General features: G+C 42.9%; 1 protein-coding gene across 6 annotated transcripts in view; it reads left to right on the forward strand.

The window, feature by feature from the left end:
• vwc2 (von Willebrand factor C domain containing 2) overlaps positions 1-19185 on the forward strand; it is a 179827-nt gene that overhangs the window by 77317 nt on the left and 83325 nt on the right. For all 6 annotated transcript variants that reach the window (XM_063042340.1, XM_063042339.1, XM_063042341.1 and 3 more), the window contains exon 3: positions 5461-5590. In XM_063042340.1, the coding sequence (XP_062898410.1) occupies positions 5461-5590 (130 nt within the window). The remainder of the gene's footprint in view (positions 1-5460; positions 5591-19185) is intronic.

Raw genomic sequence — 19185 nt, forward strand, 5'->3', positions numbered from 1 at the left:
TTAGATTCAACCCACGAGGAATACCAAAATTGACAAGCACCAGCATAAATCTTTCTTTACTCAGAACAAGAAGTATTACTGAAACTTGACCTTAAAAGAGTACCATCATTTTTTCTGACAATGCTTCATTAATGCACTTGAATTTCTTTAGTGAGATTCATTTCAGAGTTTTTATCACTTCTGCAACAGTGATAGGATGGTTCTAGAGTTTGTAAACCACATTGGCAAGGTATAAAACTGTTCTATAAATTTCAGTAATATGTAGCCTGCTTCAGGGTAAAAAGTCATGATGGAAGCATTTATCCACTGGTTGGTAACACAAAAGCATCAATTTCAATAGAGTTGAATTTCAGAAACAGATTCAACACACAAATGATAATAAATTGGCTCCATAATGCTACCAAACCGTGAAAATTAGAGTAGGAATTGCTGGAATTGCAAGTAAGTCATAACATCTGCTGAGAAAAATAACTGGAAAATGTTCTTTCTGACTCTTCCATTTATATAGTGCATTTATCATCATCAAATGTCATAAGACACTTTGCGGGAGTGCTGGTAGATAAGGCACTAATAGCGAACCACGTATAGAGAAGAGTGAAGAAGCGCTTGAAAACAGCACAAGGAGGTAAATTTGAAGGAGAGTTTGAAGTAGAGTGGAAGACAGACTAGGGAACAGAAGTCCAGAGCTTCAGAGATGGACACTGAGTTATTTGAGCCTCTTAGACTGATTAATAAATTCATAGTTCAAAGGAGATTTATCAGGGTGTTTCCCGGGATGGCAACATTCAGCTATGAGAGAAAATATATTGGCTGGATTCATTTATTTGGGGAGAAGAAGGTACCTGACAGAGGTACATGAAATTTTGAGGGACATCAGTAGGTTAGTTAAGAGGAATGGATAGGTTCAGTGCAAGCCGTCTTTTTCCCCTGATGTTGGAAGAGACTAGAACTAGAAGTCATGGTTAAGGGTGAAAGGTGAAATGTTTAAGGGGAAAATGAGAGGCAATTTCTTCCCTTACAGGGTGGTGAGAGTGCGGAACAAGCTACCAGCAGAAGTGGTGAACGTGGGTTCCATTGCAATGTTTAAGAGAAGTTTGGATAAGTACATGGATGGGAGGGATGTAGAGGGCTATTGTCCAGGTGCATATCAGTTGGACTAGGTGGAATAGTTTGGCATGGACTAGATGGGTCAAAGGCCCTGTTTCTGTGCTGTAGCGCTCTATGACTCTAATTTTGGAAGATCATAAATTTGACCATTTAGCTCCTGTTTGAACTGTTAAAGTGGTCCAGTCATGACCAAATACCTGGTCTGTCCTGTATGTAAATCTTGTTTGTGTACATGGTGAAGTCTTCACACTCTTTGAAGTGGTATACTTAGTCAACAAATGACACAATTTTATAAACAGGAGAAAGACAACATGACATTGTTTGCAATTAGGGATAGATCCTTGACTTACTAACCGGAAGACCACAATCTGTGTGGATTGGTAATAACATCTCTTCCTCGCTGACAATCAACAGGGACCTGTGCTTAGCCCACTGCTCTACGCTCTCTGTAACCATAGCTCAAACAGCAGTTGTTGATGATACATCCATTGTTGGCAGAATCTCAGATGGAGATTGGAGGGCATACAGGAACAAGGTGTACCTGCTTGTTGAGTGGTGTCACAGCAACAACCTTGCACTTAATGGCAGTAAGACCAAAGAGCTGATAGTGGACTTGAGAAAGGCTAAGATGAGAGAACATGAACCAATCCTCACAGAGGGATCAGAAGTCGAGAGAGTGAGCAATTTCAAGTTCCTGGGTGTCAATACCTTTGAGGATCTATCCTGGTCCCAACATATTGATGTAGCTATAAAGAAGGCAAGACAGCAGCTATATTTCATTAGGAGTTTCAAGAGATTTGGTTTGTAACCTAATACACTGAAAAACTTCTACAGATGTACTATGGAGAGTATTCTGACAGGCTGCTAGACCATCTGGCATGGGGTGACTACTGCACAGGATCGAAAGAAGCTACAGAAAGTTGTAAAATTAGTCAGCTCAATCATGGGTACTAGCTTCCTTGGTATCCAAGATATCTTCAAGGCTCAGAAAGGCGACACCCAGTATTTAGGACTCCCATCATCCAGGACATGCCCTTTTCTCATGGTTGTTATCAAGAAGGAGGTACAGAAGCATGAAGGCACACACTTAGGAACATGTTCTTCTCTACCATCCAATTTCGAAATGGACATTGAACCCGTGAACACTACCTCACTTTTATTATTTCTGTTTTTACAATATTTTTAATTTAACTATTTAATATGCGTATACAGACTTACTCTAATTTATTTATTTTTAATATATATTTACCATGTATTGCAATGTACCGGTGCCGCTAAGTTAACAAATTTCACAGCATATGCCTATATTATTAAACCTCATTCTGATTCTGATTCTGATATAATGTGGCCCTGCCAATGGTGCTTATCTTGTCAGGACCAAGTGAAAATATATTACCAGTTTGTAAAATGCAACATAATTTATTTAATCTAAAATTGTGATATCCAAGTCCAACTTTTTGTTTGTTGATGTTCAGCACTGAATCTAATAATGACTTACTTGGAAAATTTCATTTACAATTCAATATATAGAGCAGCACTGTTTTTTGTGTTAGTGCTAATAATCAAATAATACTTGTAGTGATTTGGTTATTTTACTAATGATGTAATTTATTTGTTAAAACATTCTTCACCTTTCTTTAATATGTTAATAAGCATACAAATTAGCCAGAGAAAGTGGCTCACCTGAGGACTGGAAGAAATTCAGAGTTCAGCAGAGGAGGACAAAGGGCTTAATTAGGAAGGGGAAAAAAGATTACGAGAGAAAACTGGCAGGGAACATAAAAACTGACTGTAAAAGCTTTTATAGATATGTAAAAAGGAAAAGACTGGTAAAGACAAATGTAGGTCCCCTACAGACAGAAACAGGTGAATTGATTATGAAGCAAGGACATGGCAGACCAATTGAATAATTACTTTGGTTCTGTCTTCACTAAGGAGGATATAAATAATCTTCCAGAAATAGTAGGGGACAGAGGGTTCAGTGAGATGGAGGAACTGAGCGAAATACTTGTTAGTAGGGAAGTGGTGTTAGGTAAATTGAAGGGATTGAAGGCAGATAAATCCCCAGGGCCAGATGGTCTGCATCCCAGAGTGCTTAAGGAAGTAGCCCAAGAAATAGTGGATGCATTAGTGATAATTTTTCAAAACTCGTTAGATTCTGGACTAGTTCCTGAGGATTGGAGGGTGGCTAATGTAACCCCACTTTTTAAAAAAGGAGGGAGAGAGAAACCGGGGAATTATAGACCGGTTAGCCTAACGTCAGTGGTGGGGAAACTGCTGGAGTCAGTTATCAAAGATGTGATAACAGCACATTTGGAAAGCGGTGAAATGATCGGACAAAGTCAGCATGGATTTGTGAAAGGAAAATCATGTCTGACAAATCTCATAGAATTTTTTGAGGATGTAACCAGTAGAGTGGATAGGGGAGAACCAGTGGATGTGGTATATTTGGATTTTCAAAAGGCTTTTGACAAGGTCCCACACAGGAGATTAGTGTGCAAACTTAAAGCACACGGTATTGGGGGTAAGGTATTGATGTGGATAGAGAATTGGTTAGCAGACAGGAAGCAAAGAGTGGGAATAAACGGGACCTTTTCAGAATGGCAGGCGGTGACTAGTGGGGTACCTCAAGGCTCAGTGCTGGGACCCCAGTTGTTTACAATATATATTAATGACTTGGATGAGGGAATTAAATGCAGCATCTCCAAGTTTGCGGATGACACGAAGCTGGGTGGCAGTGTTAGCTGTGAGGAGGATGCTAAGAGGATGCAGAGTGACTTGGATAGGTTGGGTGAGTGGGCATATTCATGGCAGATGCAATTTAATGTGGATAAATGTGAAGTTATCCACTTTGGTGGCAAAAATAGGAAAACAGATTATTATCTGAATGGTGGCCGATTAGGAAAAGGGGAGGTGCAACGAGACCTGGGTGTTATTATACACCAGTCATTGAAAGTGGGCAAGCAGGTACAGCAGGCGGTGAAAAAGGCGAATGGTATGCTGGCATTTATAGCGAGAGGATTCGAGTACAGGAGCAGGAAGGTACTACTGCAGTTGTACAAGGCCTTGGTGAGACCAGACCTGGAGTATTGTGTGCAGTTTTGGTCCCCTAATCTGAGGAAAGACATCCTTGCGATAGAGGGAGTACAAAGAAGGTTCACCAGATTGATTCCTGGGATGGCAGGACTTTCATATGAAGAAAGACTGGATGAACTGGGCTTGTACTCGTTGGAATTTAGAAGATTGAGGGGGGATCTTATTGAAACGTATAAAATCCTAAAGGGATTGGACAGGCTAGATGCAGGAAGATTGTTCCCGATGTTGGGGAAGTCCAGAACAAGGGGTCACAGTTTGAGGATAAAGGGAAAGCCTTTTTGGACCGAGATTAGGAAAAACTTCTTCACACAGAGAGTGGTGAATCTGTGGAATTCTCTGCCACAGGAAACAGTTGAGGCCAGTTCATTGGCTATATTTAAGAGGGAGTTAGATATGGCCCTTGTGGCTAGGGGGATCAGGGGGTATGGAGGGAAGGCTGGGGCGGGGTTCTGAGTTGGATGATCAGCCATGATCATAATAAATGGCGGTGCAGGCTCAAAGGGCCGAATGGCCTACTCCTGCACTTATTTTCTATGTTTCTATGTTTCTATGTTTTACCTACAATGACGAGGATGTCTATAGGCAGGTTTTATTGAAAGAATTTAGTTTACACACTTTAATATTCAAACAACGATACTGGAATATTGAAGAGAGATCTTGATGTTGGCCTAGAGTAGTTAACCAATGTGCCTCACACTGGGTTAGTAGATAGTTCTGCTGTCTCCCAGCTCAAATGACCCAGGTACCATTTGCCCAGAGCTTGAACTACCTCTCAGTGGAAATTTGGGTTTCTCCTGGGAGTTCCAGTTTCAATCCACATCGTAACGATGCACAGCAGTTGGCAGGCTAACCATAGTGTAGGTGGGTAGCAGAAAACCCAGGCTGATGAGCATGTGAGAAAGGTGTCCAAGATACTAAGAGAATGGGACTAAAGCCATTGCTCTGAAAACTGGTGAGACTAAATGGACTGAATGGCTCCTTCTATGTCAGAAGAAGGTATGAAACAATATAATAGGGAACTGTTACAGTGTGGACCGCCTGTTGAAGTAAATCGTACAATTTTAAACCAATGTTGTTCTTTCCATAGTTCTTCCTCTCTCAGTGATACAACAGAGTGCACAGTGTGATACAATAGACTCTGTGTTGCAAAACAAACCCCACTGTTGCTCATCAATATGTTGTTTCCTGTGTCCATAAGTGCAAGTACAATGAAGTGAGCCTTGTCCTTTCACTGCTGAAATGGTGTTTCCATTTTAGGTTTCTCCCTGCGAGAAATGTCGCTGTGAACCCAATGGCGAGGTGCATTGTTCCGTAGCAGAATGTGCCCAGGTTGAATGTGTGGATCCAGTATATGAGCCAGATCAGTGCTGCCCTGTCTGCAAAGATGGTATGTGCTTTCTCAAAATAACTCCTTCTGTTTGCTTCAGTTTTAAGTGTTCATGAAGTGTCATTAGTACAACAACTAATTTTTAAGGAAATTGTTTATTAATTGGTGATGTTTTATCATACATACATACAACTGATGACATATTCAATATGATTTGGACATTTCAAAATACAATCAGAAGTCAACTTTTTGAGGAATGTCCACATTCCCATGATCCAAATTTAATGTCATGCAAAAAGTTGAATGGTCAGTTATGAATTAACCATGTCATTTTTATCAGCTTATTTTGGCTGAAGTTTTAGGTAAGCTGCCTCATTGGCATGCGTGCTCTTTGAAAGGTAGAGACATCAGTCTGTCAGATCGTATAATTCAGGTCAAATTGCCAGATGGATTTATTGCAAGTAGCAAAATATAAATGTAGTAGAACAAGGCTGTTTTGCCAGACAACTGATTTTGTGAAGAAGGAAGACCACTTAGACCATTAAAATAGCTTTTAAGAAGCTTTAATCTAATTTCTTGATGAAGGCCAAGCCTTTTTTTTACCAAATGTCGAAAACGTGGTTGAACTTTTTAATTTGTTAGGGGTTTGAGTATTCCTGGTGATGCCAATATTAATTACCAAAGCTTAATGGCTGCTGAAAGGTTGTTGATAAGCTATGTTCGTGATCCAATTTCTTGAACAGCTGCCACCACTGTGGTGGAGGTACTCCCACAATGCTGATAATTATGATATTGCAGGGTTTTGAATCAGAGGAAATAAAGGAAAGGTGATGTATCTCCAAATCGGAATGGTTAATTGCTGAAGGAATACTTCCTGTTCTCATAATTTTATATGGATTTGGAGAATCCTTGGAGATTTATTGCATTGCATTCCTGTAGTTGTGGTGCGTGGAACAAATGAAATTTTAATGTAATGAGTGACGTGAATAACAGTGGGCTAGGATACTCTGGCTCGTGTCAAGCTTCAGTGTTGTTGGAGCTGTGCTCATTCAAGGAAATGCTGAATATTCCGTCTCACTCCTGATTTGCACATTGTAGATGATGAAAAAGATTTTGAAGAGTCAGGTAGTGTATTAACCACCAATGATGGTCAGCTCTTTCCACCTAGATTTTGGTGAGGAATGAAACTGTGTATCTGAGGGACAAAGAGCTCTTGGATTCAACTATAATGTCCCAAACAACCCTGATCAAAGTAGTCATTTTTCCCCATTTGGCAGGTTTTTGCGTGATCCTTTTGCAGTAATTAAGTAATCAGTATTAATAACCTTTTTATTCAGAAGTGGATCGACAGCTAATTTTTGTTCCCACGAAATAATTAAATCTGTCTTTTCACAAAGCCATTTGAAATATCTTAGTGAAACGGTGTCGTTGTTATGGTGGTACTTATAGACATTTAGCTCCAGTCTGTGTGCAAATGCAAAGTCTTTAATCAGACATCTTCAGTTGGTAGCAATAACGTGAAGGATGCTATTAATTATTTAATTGAACTATTAAAACTATAGGTGTAATTGAAGATAATAATCAACCAGATTTTACTGACACAGCTGTTAATAATACCTTATTTTCTGTAGAATCTCATCACATAAATCATTACTGTCCTGTACATTGCTATAATTAAAAAGATTTTTAACTTTATTTCAAATCTGTGCTTTGAGAGTAATATAGTTGAATAGAAGTATTCTGAAATTATTAGGACTCCATGATGAAAATCCTGAATAAGTCTGGCATGATTTATATCCGCATTCATGGGCTGTTATAAAGTTCTCTTCTGTTCACTTCAGATAAACATTATCCACTAGACAAAAAGAACTTGACTAGAAATGGAATTATTGTCTAGAAAGGCATGCTAATCGACTGGTGAGCAAAAGGCAAGCCATCAAATCCCATAGAACATATGGCCAAAGGCATTCTATACTATTGTATAGACCCGGAATGATCAAAAGACTTTTGTTCTCCTGTAAACCTGGGTTGCAGCTGCCGGGGAATGGACAGCAGATTGGTGATTCAGAGTTTGATGAAGACATCTGGGAGAACTCACAAGCTCTTTGAAATAATGCCTCATAGTTACTTGCAACTACCCAAGAGGGCAGATGAGCCTTCAGTTTATCTTTTATCCGCAACTTCAACAAAATGCTATTAATACATTACTTCACAAGAGTTTCAGCACAGATTTTGTGTTCAAGTCTCTAGGGTGGCACTTGAATGCACAACCTTCTGGTGCAAAGACGAGATTGGTTTTATTGTGTAAATCCCAGGTTTTAGCTGGCTTTCTCAATTCTCTGAACAATATTTCAAAGACAGTTCCTTAAATACAAATATGTATCATCAAGTTCAAAATGAGATGTTAATGAAAATTGTTTCACATTTAATCTCATGCCAGAGTTAAGTATAGAAATAGAAACATGAAAAGGTATAGCACAGGCTTTTCAGCCCACTGACCATGATATCAAATTATACTAATCCGATTTGCCCCCACATTGTCCACATCCCTGTGTTCCCAACCCGTTCCTGTGACTCTCTCACTGCCATTTAAACAATGCCATTGAATCTGCTTCCATCATATTCCCTGGCAGTATGCTCCAGGCCTCTCTGTGTAAAAATCCTGCCTTGCACATTATCTTTAGACATTTTAGTTGCAGCTGTGAATTTCCTATTTATAAATCTAAGTGCAGCACAAAACCCAATGTTTCAATTTTCACAAAATTCAAGCGCATTTCCTACCTACCCTGACAGCCACCTATCTGTTTGAATTACCCCCTTCGCACAGGTATGAGGGCAGAGCTTTATTGTGCAATCTTCACAATGTCTATGGATCTCCACAGCTTATTGCTAAATTATTGACTTCTTCAAAAACCGCTCCTGCCCTATCCTACTCAATCAAGTGATTGCATTGATTTGTCAGACATTAGTCTGCATTTTCCTTATTGTGACAGCTGCCCAGACATTACTCATGGCCGGTCTCTTGCGTCAGAGTTATTACTTAAGGCAGGATTTCTGTAAACAAGAAAGCACCTATCAATGACCCAGAGGGTGCACAAGCAGTTGTTGAAATAGATTTGCTGCTGCATTACTTAAGAGGCAAAAGGCATAAAAGGATCAAAAGAGCATTAGACAGAAAGCTGATTGAACTGTCAGTCAAGATTAAGGCCTTCTGCAAGCGGATGTCTAGAAAGGTTTTCCACGTGTAGCTTTGTGAATTGTTTTCACAGTTACAGTGGATCTACTAGTTTGATCATCCCAAGAAGGCAGAGATGGGGAGAGGGGGAATTCACATATAGTATTGGGGCATGGGGATTGGGAAGAGGACAATGACTATCCTAAATGAGAACCATAGGGTGTGAGGGAGTATTGATGAACAGAGGAAAAGAGTAAAGGAGGTCACCAGGATGTTGTCTGGGATGGTTCATTCCAGTTATGGGGAGAGACTGGAGAGGTTTATATCTGTTTTCCCTGGGATGGGTGAGGTTAAGCCAGGATATGATAGAGATACTTAAAACTGTGAGGCGTACAGAAAGAGTAGAACATGGGAAGATTTTTAACCATGTCAGAGGTAGATAAAACTAGAGTACATAGATTTAGGGTAAAGAATCTGAGGGGGAGTTTAATTTTCACCCAGGGAGCTGTGCGTATCTGGCATATACTGTCGGAGAGAGTGGTGGACGCAGAGTCTCTCAATCTGGAATATACTGTCGGAGAGGGTTGTGGAAGCAAAGTCTCTCAATCTGGAATATACTGTGGGAGAGGGTTGTGGAAGCAGAGTCTCTCAATCTGGAATATACTGTCGGAGAGAGTTGTGGAAGCAGAGTCTCTCAATCTGGAATATACTGTTGGAGAGAGTTGTGGAAGCAGAGTTTCTCACAGCATTTCAGAGTTTCATGTTATTCATTTAGAGATATGGTGCAGAACAGGCTCCCCTGGCCCACTGAGCCACACCAGCCAGCAACCCACCTATATAACCCCAGCCTAACTGCAGGACAATTTACCATGACCAATTAACCTACTAACCAGTATGTCTTTGGAATGTGGGAGGAAATCTGAGCATCTGGAGGAAACCCACGCCCTCATGTACAAACTCCTTATGGGCGGCATCATAATTGAGCTCTGAACTCCGACACCCCAGGCTGTGAGGGCATCGTGCTGCCCATAACACTACAATGGTAGTAGGTGTCAAGATGAGCACTTGAATAGCCTTGGCATGGGGTGCTGGAGAAAGGGATTTGAAAGCGTATTCAGTGGTCAGCATGAACATAGTGGGCTGAATGGCCTGTTTCCATGTGTGTGAGTACACTTACAGCCACCCAAATTCAGCCAGAGCTTTTTCCAGGGAGAGGGCAAGAAAATTTAAGTCAACCCAAACAAAATGCTTGAGGAACTCAGCAGGTCAGACAGCATCTATGGAAATGAACAAACAGTTGACATTTCAGGCTGAGTCCCTTCTTTAGGACTGGAAAAAAAAGGGAGAGGGGAAGGACGATAGCTAGAATGTGATAAGTGATGCCAGGTGGTTGGAGAGTAAGGAATCTGATTGGAGAAGAGAGTGGACCATGGGAGAAAGAGAAGAAGGAGGGGAACCTGGGGGAGTTGATAGGCAGTTGAGAAGAAGAGGTAAGAGACCAGAGTGGAGAATAGAAGAAGAGGGAAGGGGGAAGAAGCAAAATCATTTACCAGAAAAAAAAATCAATGTTCATGCCATCAGGTTGGAGGCTACCCCGATGGAATATGAATTGTTGCTCCTCTAAACTGGGAAGTCTGAAAATGGTGCAAAGAGATTGTGGCAAAACAAGTTCCCAGGAAGGATACATGGCTGTGGTAGCAAGTCTGAGTGAATACATGGCTGAAGAGTAGGAGGGCAGCTGAGATCACAGAGGGGGAGCAGTGGAAGAGGGTCTCTTCGAACTCCCCTCAAAGAGATGATTGAAATTTCTTCAGGGTAACATCCCTCGAAGAGCCTTCGCAGAGGATCAGCAAATCATAAACATGAGAAATTCTGCAGATGCTGGAACTGCAAAGCAACACACACAAAATGCTGGAGGAACTCAGCAGCATCTATGGAAATAGAAAAGCAGTCAATATTTCAGACTTAGACCCTTCGTTAGGACTGGAAAGGAATGGGGAAGAATAAAAAGGTGGGGGTGGGGAAGGAGTACTACCTGGCAGGTGATAGGTGAAACCAGATGCGGGGGGAAGTGGCTGAGTTGGGAGGGGTGGGATGAAATGTTTGGAAGATGGTGTTTAAGTGGTTTGTGGTACAACCCAAGATATTGCAAAAATTGCATTAGCATGGTCCTCAATTGTTTACATGTCCTGCCCACGTTACAGCAGGGTTCCATTCCAGTGAATTGTTCATATCCCAGACAGTTCACAAGTGAGAAATACAGCTTTGAACCAAGTTCACAGATGTCAGAAGGTGCCTTTAGTCTGCAGGAGCTGATAAATCCATCCCACTGGTCTGCCAAATGCTCATTCATATGCATAGGCTGCACCTACAATCAGCAGTCACTTAGGTACCACTTCTCGCCCATCCACTTCAAGGTTCCCCATGTTGTACATTCAGAGGTGCATTTCCGCAGACCACTGTTGTCGCCTTCCTGTCAACTTGAACCAGTATGACATTCGCCTCTAACCTCTCTCATTAACACCCACAAAGCTACTGCTCACTGGATATTTTTGTTTTTCACACCATTCTCTGTAGAGACTGTTGTGTGTGAAAAATCCCAGGGGGTCAGCAACTTCTGTGATACTCAAACGGAGCCCCCCCCCCCCACTCCCGGTCTGGTACCAACAAACATTCTGCGGTCAAAATTACTGAGATCACATTTCTTCCCCATTCTGATGCTTGGTCAAAACAACTACTAAACCTCTTGACCATGTCTACATGTTTTTATGCACTGAGTTGCTGCCACATGATTGTATGATTAGACATATGTATTAATCTGCAGGTGTACAGGTGTACCTAATAAAATGGCTGAGTGTCAGTCAGACATGGGTAACTTGGAGGGGTCCTGTGCGTGTAAAAAGTATTCACCCCCCTTGAAAGTTTTCATGTTTTGTTGCTGTACAACATTGAATTAAAGTGAATTTATTTTGGCTTTTTTGATGCTGATCAGCAGAAAAAGACTCTTTCATGTCAAAGTGAAAACAGATCTCTACAAAGTGATTTAAATTAATTACAAGTATAAAACACAAAATAATTGATTGCAAAATATTCACCCCTTTCAAGTCAGTATTTAGTAGATGCACCTTTGGCAGCAATTACAGCCTTGAATCTATAAGGGTAGGTCTCTGTCAGCTTTGCACATCTGGACACTGCTATTATTCCCCATTCTTCTTTACAAACCTGCTCAAGCTCTGTCAGATTGCATGGGGAACATTCCTTTTCAAGTTCAGCCACAAGTTCTCAATTGGATTGAGGTCTGGACTCTGACATGGCCACTCCAGGACTTTGCTGTTTTTAAGCCATTCTTGTGCAGCTTTGGCTTTATGCTTGTGCTCATTGCCTTGCTGGAAAACAAATCTCCCAAGTTGCAGTTCTCTTGCATACTGCATCAGGTTTTCCTCCAGGATTTTCCTGTATTTTGTTGCATTTATTTTATCCTCTATCTTCACAAGCAGTCCAGGGCCTGCTGCAGTCTATAAAACTATAATTGAGCTTTTTGGCCATCAGACTAAATGCTTTTTTATATAGGCATCCGTTACTCTCATGAGACTATGGATTTGCACCTTGGAAGGTTTCCAAGGGCAAGGTTGTATGAAAGACCGGCAGTTGCCCATGCTGCAAGTCTCCCCTCTCCACGCCACTGATGTTGTCCAAGGGAAGGGCACAAGGGCCGGTACAGCTTGGCACCGGTGTCATCGCAGAGCAATGTGTGATTAAGTGCCTTGCTCTAGGACACAACACGCTGCCTCAGCTGAAGCTTGAACTAGCAACCTTCAGATCACTAGACCATCGCCTTAACCACTTGGCCACGCGCCAACACACAGGAAACATACCGTATGTTTAGAATAGTATTTTTCAGATAATATGCAAAAGCCAATTATAACATTTAGTCTGACGGCCAAAAAGCTCAATTTTAGTTTTATCAGACCATAGGTCCTTCTTCCAGCTAGGTTTAGAATCCCTCACATACCTTCTGGCAAACTCTAGCTGAGATTTCATGTGAGACTTTTCAACACTAGCTTTCTCTTTGCCACTCTTCCACAAAGTTGTGTCTGGTGAAGCACCCGGGCAACAGTTGTTGTATGCACATTCTCTCCCATCTCAGCCACTGAAGCTTGTAACTCCTCCAGAGTTGCTATAGGTCTCTTGGTGGCCTCCCTCACTAGTCCCCTCTTTGCACGGTCACTCAGTTTTTGAGGACAGACTGCTCTAGGCAGACTTACTGCTGTGCCACATCTTTTCCATTTCTTGATGATTGACTTAAACTGTACTCCAAGGGATATTCACGAACTTGGAAATTTTCTTGTATCCATCTCCTGACTTGTGCTTTTCAAAATCTTTTTGCGGAGTTGCTTAGAGTATTCTTTTGTCTTCATGGTGTAGTTTTTGCCAGGTGGACATTCCAGACATAGGTGTAGTTTCACTACTATCAATTAAAACGCCTCAACTACACACAGGTCTCCCAAAAACAGATCTCTATTTATTTAATTATGTGACTACTAAAACCAATTGGCTGCTCCGTTGATGATTTAGTGTGTCATTATTAAAGGGGGCGAATACTTATGTAATCAATTATTTTATGTTTTATATTTGTAATTAATTTAGATCACTTTGTAGATCGGTGGGAAGGGATGGGGATCCCACAACTAAGCACATCTTTCCCTCCCCCCCATTTCTGCTTTCCGCAGGGATCGCTCCCTACGCGACTCCCCTGTCCATTTGTCCTCCCCAACCCTTCCCACTGATCTCCCTCCCTGCACTTATCCTTGTAAGCTGAGCAAATGCTACGCACGTCTTTACACTTCCTCCCTCACCACCATTCAGCGCTCCAGACAGTCCTTCCAGGTGAGGCAACACTTCACCGGTGAGTCAGCTGGGGTGATATACTGCGTCCGGTGCTCCCGATGTGGCCTTCTATATATTGGTGAGACCCGGTGCAGACTGGGAGACCACCTATGCTCTGTCCGCCAGAGAAAGCAGGATCTCCCAGTGGCCACACATTTTAATTCCACATCCCATTCCCATTCTGATATGTCTATCCACGGCCTCCTCTACTGTAAAGATGAAGCCACACTCAGGTTGGTGGAACAACACCTTATATTCCGTCTGGGTAGCCTCCAACCTGATGGCATGAACATTGACTTCTCTAACTTCCGTTAATGCCCCTCCTCCCCTTCATACCCCATCCCTTTTTTTTATTTTATATATTTTTTATTTTTCCCCCTTTTTTCCCCTCTCTTTTTTCTCCCTCTGTCCCTCTCACTGTAACTCTTTGCCTGGTCCTCCCTCCGGGCTCCCCTCCCCCCTTCTCTTTCTCCCCAGGCTTCCCGTCCCATGATCCTCTCCCTTCTCCAGCTCTTAGATCCACCCTCCCCTCCTGTCTTCTCCTATCATTTCGGATCTCCCCCTCCCCCTCCCACTTTCAAATCTCTTACTAGCTCGTCTTTCAGTTAGTCCTGATGAAGGGTCCCGGCCCGAAACGTCGACTGTACCTCTTCGTAGAGATGCTGCCTGGCCTGCTGCATTCATCAACATTTTTTTGTGTGTGTTGCTTGAATTTCCAGCATCTGCAGATTTCCTCGTTCTGCGTTTTTAATATCCCATCCCTTTCCTCAGTCTCTCAACCATGACCAAAGAACTACATTTGTTGTTGCAGTTGGCTAGTCATCAGGATACAACCAGCAACATTCGCACTCCTTCTTATTTGCCTTAGTCCTTAAGCTGGCAAAGATCAGGATCTACAACTATTGGTACTGTCCATTTGAGACATGAGTTCAACAGTAGCAGCCAATTGGGAACAACGTGATTGCAGGTTCTCTTGCTTATCAAACACTATCCTGACATGGAAATGTTTTGCTGTCCTCAATGATTGGATACAAGTCCTGGACTCCCAATGTAGCCGTGCTATGGGAGTACTGTACCTTCACTACAAGGTCATTAAGAAAGTGGCCCAGCAACGATTTTTCAGCACTTAATGGTAATAAATGATGACTTTATCTGTGATCAGAAATCCATTGGACGGAAGTCCCAGTGGATAGTTAAAGTACCAGTTTAACTAGTAATCAGCAGTAATCAGAAATCCATTGAACTGAAGGCCCAGTGGATAGTTAAAGTACCAGTTTGGTATAGTTCAAACAAAGGAAATGATCAAACTTGGTATAAAACTGCAAAATATCGCTCCTTCTCTCAAAGTGATGGTGCATAGAAGCAGTGAAAATGTAGAGAAACTAGCAGAAAGGTAAAAATTCCCCAGGACAAAGCTGTAGTGGTCTTGAAAAAGGGCACCTACTTCTAGAGAAAGCAGATTGCATAAGGAGGTTCAGGCTTAGCAGGGAGATAATTGCAAAAGATCCTCACATTGGTGGCTCTGCGTTTGGATAGATTTCCAGTAACTTGAATGGTCAGAAGATACCGATGCTTTAGCATTGCTTTTCCTTCCAGCTGGTGATGTTATTTAGTTTTAAAATTCCAGGTTGCACCAATAAGATTCAAGGAACTGTACTTTCCTCAAAACACAAGAATATATGAGCAGGAGCAGGCCACCAATCCCTTCGAGCCTGTCCCACCATTCAATATGATCATGGCTGATTGATGCTTTCTCAAAACCTCTTCTGAGCTATTTCCCTGCTGTGTTAACCAGCATTTTTTGTTTGTATTGATGGGAGATTAAACAGTGTTGACAAATTCACAGTGAATAAGATCATTGGAATGATACTTAAAATATTGATAAAAGATTTTTGTTTACAATTGTTTTGTATTTTAATTTTAATAATGTTGGAATAGAAAGGACTTCATTATATTATGGAGGGTCACTTATCAAACCTACTAACATATTATAGTGGTCATACGGTGGGTGGCTGGGAACGGACCCAAGTGCAAGACACAGACACTGAAGTACTAGGGACAGGACTAGGATGCAGGGCGATGGCAAGGACAAGGACAGGAAAACTAGGAACCTGGAACAGGACTGGACAAGAGAGCTAGAAGCCCGGGCTTGGATTCTGAGCCAGACACTGGACAAGGGTCCAGTACCTGGGTCTTGCCTCTGGCTCGGACCCCAGAACTAGGCAAGGACGAGGCTTGGCAGGCAGGCAGGACGAGGCTGGAATCTTCAGGCTTGAGGCTAGAGACTAGAGACTAGAGGCAAGGCTTGGCAGGAGGCAGGAGGCTGGAGTCTTCAGGCTTGAGGCTAGGCAGGAGGCTGGAGTCTTCAGGCTTGAGGCTAGGCAGGAGGCTGGAGTCTTCAGGCTTGAGGCTAGGCAGGCTCCTCCTGGGCAGGGCGAGGTTCACCTGGGCAGTGCGCGGATCATCACCCGACAGAGGCAAGGGACAGGAAGGGACAGAACCACCCACAGGTAACGGCAAGACGGCCTGCCTTACCTGGGCGGAGGCAAGGGACAGGATGGGAGCTAGGTACAGGGTGGCTCCAGGACAAGACTGCAGGCGAGACGAGGCAAGAGTTACCAGCAAGACAAGGCAAGGCTTCAGGCAATGCAAGGCGAGATGAGAACTTCAGGTGAGGCGAGAGTTGCCAGCAAGACAAGGCAAGGCTTCTGGCAAAGCAAGGTGAGACAAGAACTTCAGGCGAGGCGAGAGTTACCAGCAAGACAAGGCAGGGCTTCAGGCGAGGAAACAGAAGGCAGAGCAAGGGATACAAGGAGTAAGGACAAGAACAATCCAGCAGCCACACCCTGGTCTCTGAAGGTATTCATGCAGCCAGCCCCTACGAGCATCAGCTGACCCAATTAGAGCTAAACAAGCCAGAAACAGGGTAGTCAGGAAAACCTGGAGCAAGGGTTGATGGACCGGACCGTGAACCGGAATACGGACTTCACGGACCAGACCATGACAATAATCTGTAACTTTTTTTTCACTTATGATATTGAATCTGAATCTCCTCAGAGGAGATAGAATTATCTCTGGCTTCATTACCTTTGAGATCATAGCTATCCAAGGTGAAGGAAATGATCAGATGCTGAAATGCATCTACTGAGGTGACAGACAGTCTCTGGTGTACATTTTAACAATTCAGGCTAAGTACAGAGTGCTGGAACATTGTTTAACCACAAGACTATTGGAGTCAAAGCAGTCCTTATTCTCATTCAGCATTAGATGTTATAAGAAAGCAACTGGGAGGAAAAGATGTGTTGAATTTCTTTGCCCCTTAAAAGATAATACCTGGGGAATTTTTACCCAATTCCCTGGTGGTGCCTGAAATCAGCACAATGGGACTAGAAATCATACCCGTTATTCATTGATACAAAAACGTGAAAAAATATGACAGCTAAATACAAAGGGAGAACGTGCTTGAATTACTGATATATAATACGGACTCAGTTCTTAATCTACCATGATGGACACGTCATTAGAAGATCTCAATGTGAATAAGGTTGTGAATAAATCAACAAACTGACTCCTTGCATCTTCTCCTCATCCCCTATTGCTCCATAGGAGAAACTCCAAAGTCTCGCATTCCAACTGTCTATGCACTCAGTGTTAGATCTTCATTCCAATGCTCGACAAAATCCCAACAGGTGTAGTATTCTCATCAGTCTCCTTCTCGAGGATGTGCCATCAAAGTCTTCATGTAATCATCTGTAGTAGCAGTAGCAAAGAATAAATTCAGCCTCTGTGTACCTGACAGCTGAGTTATCTTTTCCCTTCGCCTGACTGCACACTACTTAAGCACAGTGATGCTGTCTCTCAAGTGATCTCTACTCTTTGTGAAGTGTCAATATCCAAGCTGGTGGCTGCGAATGTAAGACTGAGTAAGAGCATACTCTCCACATTTCCCAGGCTGCTCTTATTTCCTTGTCTGACCAAAAGGAAATTATTGTCTAATTATAAAGGGGTAGCTATAGGAAGATTCTAATTGGAAAAGAATGTGTGAAATGTGAGAAATGCATTCTTACTGTAACTACAGTTTAAAATTAGATGGGATGGTGAGATGTGAGGAGGATTAGATTTGATCATACCATCACCTTCAATTTTTGCATATCTCTAGCTATTATCTCTGGCTGGCACATGATATCAAGTGATTGAGGTGTTAGATCTGTGCTAATCCCCTGAGGAATGGTCTCTGCCTGAAACGTCAACTATCTCTTCATTTCCATAGATGCTGCCTAACCTACTGAGTTCCTCCAGCACTTTGTGTGTGTTGCTTCGTATTTCCAACATCTGCAGGCTTTCTTGTGTTTATCATCCCCACAAAAGGATATTTAAATCATCCTTAGTGACAGGTGAGATACCAGAGGATTGGAGGATAGCCAATGTTGTTCTGCTGTTTAAAAAAGGCTCTAAACAGAAATCAAGAAATAATAGGCTGGTGAGTCTGACATCAGTTGCGGGAAAGTTATTGGAAAGTATTCTAAGGGACCAGATATATAAGTATTTAGACTGACGTGGACTTGCATCATAGACTGGGGTGTTCTCTTCAGTTACCTGATGAGGTAACGGTAGCCTTTGGACAGGAGCAGATGTCATCAGGTGGTCCCCAACCTTCAGAGTACTTCAGTCCTTAACCACTACATTCTCCAGCTGCCGGGTCAGCGGTGGTGGCCAAATCACTGCCCATCTGCTCCCGACTTCCAGTCAACTCCTCTCACCTGCTCCATATCCAACAAGAGGCTCTGTCTGCTTCCTCCCCCATCCCACGAGCTGCTTGGTTCTTGCTCTTTTCATCAAGGTCCAGTGCAGACAGCAACCTCCATGCTGACCTTGCCGGGAACCCTCTGCGGCTGATCTCCACAGGGAATAGCCACGTCTGCCACCCTTCGTCCCTGCACTCCTGGACTAAGGACTGGTACTTCAGGGCCTTCTTCTCGTGAGCCTCCTCGCATCCTTCCTCCCATGGTACTGTGAGCTCCACCAGGATGATTTTCTTGTCTTCTGCGGATCACAGTATGATGTCTGGTCGAAGTGTGGGTTTGCTCCACCTCTGGGAAATGCAGTTTCATCCCCACTTCGACCCTCATCTCTCACGATTTGGCAGTTTGCAGCAGACTGGACTTAGGCCTCTTTGATATGACTGGAGTGACCCTCTCCTTGATGGAAATGACTGCCCTGCTTGCCTCTGCCAGCTGGTCTCTTTTTACACCTCTCCCGCTCCACTGTGTCAGTAAGGGACAGCAGGACTTTGTTGTGGCACCACCTATACCGTCCTTGTGTTAAAGCTGTTTTGCATCCTGGGAGTCTGTATGCCAGTGAACCCTGCAGACCACAAAGCTTGCTGTTAGGATCCTCTCTCAGCCCTTTTGTGTGCAACTGTGATGGTGTAAGAAGAGTGTCATACATGGACTGCAGGAGGAAAGAAATGCGGAAGGGCTCCGGTCTCCAGAGCTCTGCTCAAGTGATCTTGGGCTTGGGAAGATCCCATTTTATCCGGGTCCCCTTCGACCCCCAATTCCACCTCCTCCGATACCCACCTTTCATCCTCACG

This window comes from Mobula hypostoma, chromosome 3, assembly GCF_963921235.1.
Source record: "Mobula hypostoma chromosome 3, sMobHyp1.1, whole genome shotgun sequence".
Classification (NCBI taxonomy): domain Eukaryota; kingdom Metazoa; phylum Chordata; class Chondrichthyes; order Myliobatiformes; family Myliobatidae; genus Mobula; species Mobula hypostoma.